The following is a 6,021-nucleotide window of genomic DNA, read 5'->3' on the forward strand; positions in this document are numbered from 1 at the left end:
GGCTTTCTGACAAGATGCGCGTTAAATATCGCATGCGATTTATCGTGCAGCCCTAGTTAGTAGGTAGTTTAAACTTAAGTTAAGTTTAGGTATTGGGTAGGATTAAGTACATAGAATATGGTCATGCAGAATAGGTGCTTTATAAGTACTAATAAACAGCCAATAGGTTATTATAGGCTTGCTAATAAGCAAATAGTTAATAGTGAGAATTGGTCCCTATACTAAAGTGTTACCACATTTATTTACGACAGAATCCTATTGGATCTTTTGGCATGTCAGTTAAATATTGCAGATCAATTAAATCACATACTCTTAAGTACATGTACGACAAGACACTAATTATGCTCAGAAATTTTTTTTGACAATGCAAGAAAAGTTTTAGTTTGACTTTGTAAGGCTTTTCAGATTTTTAACTTTAAAAACACTGAATAAGCTGCTAGAATGAAGGTAAAGGTGTTTACAAGTACAGCAAATTTCAAATCTAGCCTATTGGGTCTAGATTAAACTATTTTAAGACCTATTAAAAAATTGTAAAAAAGCACACTTATGCGCTGTCCTTATGACCTTATGCATTCTTCAAAGTTCAAAGTTCACCCAAAAAATTAAACCATCATGTTCTTCCAAACTTCTGCAGAACACAAAAGGAAATGTTTTGAAGAATGTTATTTTTATTGTTAGAATTATCTTCTTTTATGCTCTACTGAAGAAAAAAAGTCATATCATACATGAGGGTTAGTAAACTATGACAGAATCTTCATTTTTGTAGGGTGTACTTTGTCTTTAGTCCTGTTTGTTGTAAGACTGAAATTATACCAGCTTATTGGTCTGCATTAAAACCATTTAGTACCATTCAGACATTAGGATTCAGACACAATTATAGAATTACTGTTACATTTGGTCTGGCAGATTAAAGATGGACATCACATTATATAACATTTGAAAAGAGGCACCATGCACTGCCAGATCTGTGCACCTGGTTCCAGTGAATCCAGTCTGTTGCCATGGCCACCATGCTGTCATTTGGCCAGAATTGAATGTTTCCGAGAATTTGTGCAGAAAGGACACAGAGACAGACAAGCATCGCTCTGACAGTAGATGATGAAAAACCTACTATTTTCTACTTATGACTCCTACTACTGTGACTGCTTTCATAGTGAATTTAAAATACGTGTTATTTTAAATACAATTATTGTTAAATAAAAAAAGATTAAAGGGAAAGAAGTTATGTTGAATCAACAATATTGTAGCATAATACTGAAAAAAATTACGTCAACCCCCCCCAAAAAAAAGCAAAAATAGAGGTTAGAAATGTGAATCTTAGGACCAGATCTAATATCAACTTGTATCAGCAAACCCTCTTTTGGCCTTAAAAAACTATTGTCAGGATTTACTAAAGACATGCAGAGAAAAATTAGATGAAAAGACGTGGACACAGTTTTTTTTGTGGTCGACCTTATTGCATAGGCTATGCATTTGTTGGAGTGTCCCTTTCAGATACAAAATGTCTGGGAGGAGAGTATTTAAAGGTGATTTACTAAGGTTTACGGTAGTCAGTTTACTGGTATTTGTGCCATTATTTAACACCCCAAAAAAGGATGTCTTAACCCACTTTGCACCTGTGTTGTTAGTAGATTGCACACACCTGATTACAGTCAGCTCTGCTTGTTTGCAACCCTATGCTAATTTGCACTGCTCTTGGTAGATTGTTGTGTTGGTCATAGTGGCAATGCAGAAGTTTACACTCCCATTCACACTTTTATGGGATTTCAGTCTCACACTAATTTGCCGGGATTAATCTGGATTAAATTGTAAAGTTGTTCTCATAATTTTTGAGTTTCAGGAATTATATTGTAATGCCAACATAGTATGTATATATATATATATATATATAGGTGTTCACAGGGATTAGGATTTGCCTTTCAGCAGACCAGTCAAGTTCCACACTGACTGAATCAATCTTTTCTTTTTGAACCTTGCCTTATACACAGAGGCATTGTCATGTTAGAATAGAAAAGGTTCCTGTCCAAACTGTTGCTATAAAATTAGAAGCACACAATTCCCTAGAATATCATTATATGCTTTAACATTAAGATTTGTACTCATGGGAATGACTATACTAAATATATATATATATACACATATTAAAAGTCAACATAAATTTTTGTGGTAATCAACAATAAACAAGTACAACTTAGCCACAAGGAATAACTTTGTAATTCCAAAACTGTATGACTTTGTTCAGTAGAACATAAAACAGTTTTGGTTACCATTAACTTCCATTATATTGACCAAAAAAATCTTCTTTTATGTTCCACAGAAGAAAGAAAGTCATATCAGAATGACATGAGGGTGATCTATCCCTATAATCTCCTCTGCTCCCATGGTCTTATGGCATAACAAAGTATTCACTGGTTTACACTTTTAGAATCTGAAGCAGTTACTATATTTTTGCCTGTTCTGTCACAAATAAAGAGTAGTCAGACATTCTGCTCTTTTTACTTCTTTTTGCCTATAATGGAGCAGGGACATACACATATTTGGACATAGGCCTTCGGTCTCATTCTGCCGGCTGAATCCAGGCATATTTTTGAATGCACTCTTGTCTGTTTGTGTAATCATTTCTAATTGTGTTATCTCTGACTCAGCGCTGATTCAGAGTGATTCACTACTTGTTACATCATCATAGGTCATGCCATTCAGTGGATGCTGAATTGTGGATCCTAAAACAATCAATGACAAACAGATTTATGCCTACTGTAAACCACTACCACACATCCTATCTGCATGATTTTGACCCCACCTGATCTTCTTTCTCTCTCTCTCTCTCTGTTCATCCAGTGATGGAGTTGCTGTACTGGCGGAACCTGAAGCAGAGTGGGCTTGTGTTTGGCAGTTTACTGCTGCTGCTCTTCTCTCTGACGCAGTTCAGTGTGGTCAGCGTGATGGCCTATCTGGCCCTGGCCACCCTCTCCGCAACCATCAGCTTCAGAGTCTACAAGTCCGTGCTGCAGGCTGTGCAGAAAACAGACGAGGGACATCCCTTCAAGTAAGCCTGCTGTGTGTGCACAGACTGTGTGTGTCACTCAATCAGTTACTAACATTGTTTTATTGTGGATGCAGAGCATATCTGGAGGTGGAGATGTCACTGTCCCATGATCAGATGCAGAAGTACGCAGAAAACGCCCAGTATTATATCAACAGCACACTGAAAGAACTGCGCAGACTGTTTCTGGTGTCTTCAATGGACTCACTCTTCTTATTATGGGTGATTTTTTTTTATTCCATATTATGCACCTGTAATTTGAATTATTAATGGATGTATGCTTTTTAAATTGCAGGCTACTGCAGTTACTGATTATGCGCTCTTTTGTCCCATTTTTTAACATTTGCATTGCATTTTGCTTCAGTGGTGGTGTCCATGTTCTCGATGCCTGTGGTCTATGAGAAATACCAGGTCAGAGTGGCACCATTGTTACCATGACTACAGAATCATGTATAATTCATAAGCACTATAACTACAATGACTCACTTTTTAAATCATTCTGTCTCTATAGGCACAGATTGATCAGTATCTGGACCTAATAAGAACCCAAGTCAACTCTGTGGTAGGAAAGTAAGTACTCCCTTTAAGCATACAATAAAATACAATACTATAATATAATATATTAATTATATTATATTATATTATATTATAATAATATTATTACAATTTAATAGAAATGTTTTCTATTTTAATTTATTTCAAAATTACATTTATTCCTGTGATGGCAAAGCTGAATTTTCAGCAGCCATTACGCCAGTCTTCAGTGTCACATGATCCTTCTAATCATTCTAATATAATTCTAAATCATTCTAATATGCTGATTTGGTAATTCAGAAACATTTATTATTGTCAGTGGTGAATGTTGTACTGTTTAATATTTTTGTGAAAACTGTGATTTTTATTTGTGATTCTTTAATAAATGGAAAGTTCAAAAGAAAAATGTTTATTTGAAATAGTATTTTTTTGTAGCATTATAAATGTCTTTACTGTCACTTTTGATCAATTTAATGTATCCCTGCTGCGGCATTACTTTTTTGAAAAAGTAACTCAGATATTTTCTTGCGTTACTTTACTAGTTACTTGAAAAAAGTAATCTGATTATGTAACTCGCATTACTTGTAATGAGTTACCCCCAACACTGTATACAATATAATATCATATCATATCATATCATATGAATGTGTGTTTTTGATACAGGATCCAGGAGAAGATTCCTGGGGCCAAACGAAAGGCTGAATAGGCCCCACAGGGCCCCCTGGAGGAGGTTGTGAGCCACTGAATGCCCCATTATTGGGAGAGCTGAAAGATGATCAAGAGTTCCTCTTTGTACACACACACACACGCACACACAGAAATCAGACACAAATAAACATCACTGGAACATAGTTCTACTTTGTACACATTGTGACGTCTAGAGCAACGGCTGAGCTGTGCAGGAGAAGTCCCATCCTCGCCTTGTAACCATAGAAAAAAAGAAAGAAAAAAGCGAAGCGTGCTGTCTCTCAAATCAGGATCTAGTCAGAAGTACAACTACTCAATGAATTGTAAAAGTAACCTTGAAACATATAATTCAAATATGGCAAAAAGACTAGATGTGATTTTTTTTTGTATGTGTTGCTCATAAAGTGCATGAAGTCAAGAGTCTTAAGTGCTGATGAATTCTCTTTTTATCTTTAAAGTGTGTGTGCTTTCTCAGCTGTGCTGAAAATCTCTGTAGTACGTGAAGGATCTCTCCAGCTTTATTGCTCTCCAGTGACACTCTATTCTTGGGGGAAAAAAAGCTTTTTTTTGTGTCTTGGGCGTTGGAGGGGGCTTTTCCTCTTCCATCATTATATCTGTGAACATAATTAACATAACCGTCATTGTCAGCTAGACGCATGGATCTGCTGAGGTTCATGATATCTGGGCACAAACGCAACTATTTAGCAATGTTCTGATTAGATATGGTCAGCTCACTCGTAGCATTACAGTATGTTTCTTTTTCGTAGGACTCCGCTACAGAGATTCATGTTTTTAGGTGTTGTCATTGATCTTTTTTTTTTCGTGAAGGATCTCTCCAGCTTTATTGTTCTCCAGTGACACTCTATCCTTGGGGGGAAAAAAAGCTTTTTTTTGTGTCTTGGGCGTTGGGTGGGGCTTTTCCTCTTCCATCATTATATCTGTGAACATAATTAACATAACCGTCATTGTCAGCTAGACGCATGGATCTGCTGAGGTTCATGATATCTGGGCACAAACGCAACTATTTAGCAATGTTCTGATTAGATATGGTCAGCTCACTCGTAGCATTACAGTATGTTTCTTTTTCGTAGGACTCCGCTACAGAGATTCATGTTTTTAGGTGTTGTCATTGATCTTTTTTTTTTAAATGATACAAAACAAAAGAGAGGGAGGAGAAGGAAGCTTCAGTGAGTGATTGCCGGCTAGAATCTGTCAATATGTGTACTATGTTAAGTGTTGTTCATTCTTTTAGCCATTGACTCTTAACTATTTGCACTTAAGATGTACTCAATACTGAATGCGAAAATAAATGTTCTTAAATGTACTTCTTTATGGCTCATCTTTCATCTTTGAATATTGTCGTAACCAATGATGATATGACTGTGCATTTATAAATAATATTTAATTGCATCTTTTTACTAAGTGCTATCAGGCCAGAATCTATATTATCGATACAACTACTGATACAAATACTCTGACATTTTTCTCTAATTTCTAAGCTTAAAATACCATTGAATATATTTGAAAGTCATAATTTAGACCTAAATTGCAAATTATCAAACTTAAATTTAGCTTTAGCTTTTAGCTTTGCCTTTATTTAGTGTGAAATTATTCCATATATACAGTGGTATTTTCACTAGTATTTTCACCAGCTAAAAATGGTTGTAAGTCAGTTATTTATATCTTTGCTGTAGTATGTCAGTAGGAAATATCAGTTTATTTTCCAAGCATTCATTTTGCCATTTATTGTAATAATC

At 35.5% G+C, this 6,021-nt stretch overlaps 1 protein-coding gene across 2 annotated transcripts in view; it reads left to right on the top strand.

Moving 5' to 3' along the window:
- Positions 1-5,079, top strand: part of rtn1b (reticulon 1b) — a 12,527-nt gene extending 7,448 nt beyond the window's left edge. The window contains exons 2-6 of one of the 2 annotated variants that reach the window (XM_016557445.1): positions 2,839-3,046; positions 3,121-3,265; positions 3,408-3,454; positions 3,555-3,613; positions 4,241-5,079. In XM_016557445.1, coding sequence (XP_016412931.1) covers positions 2,839-3,046; positions 3,121-3,265; positions 3,408-3,454; positions 3,555-3,582 — 428 coding nt within the window. In that variant the 3' untranslated portion in view covers positions 3,583-3,613; positions 4,241-5,079. Of the gene's footprint in view, positions 1-2,838; positions 3,047-3,120; positions 3,297-3,407; positions 3,455-3,554; positions 3,614-4,240 lie in introns of both variants that reach the window. The other variant, XM_016557446.1, reaches the window with a different exon arrangement.
- The last annotated feature ends 942 nt before the right edge of the window (positions 5,080-6,021 follow it).

The sequence above is a fragment of the Sinocyclocheilus rhinocerous genome, unplaced genomic scaffold (assembly GCF_001515625.1).
Source record: "Sinocyclocheilus rhinocerous isolate Xijiao unplaced genomic scaffold, SAMN03320098_v1.1 scaffold2542, whole genome shotgun sequence".
NCBI classification, from domain to species: Eukaryota; Metazoa; Chordata; class Actinopteri; order Cypriniformes; family Cyprinidae; genus Sinocyclocheilus; species Sinocyclocheilus rhinocerous.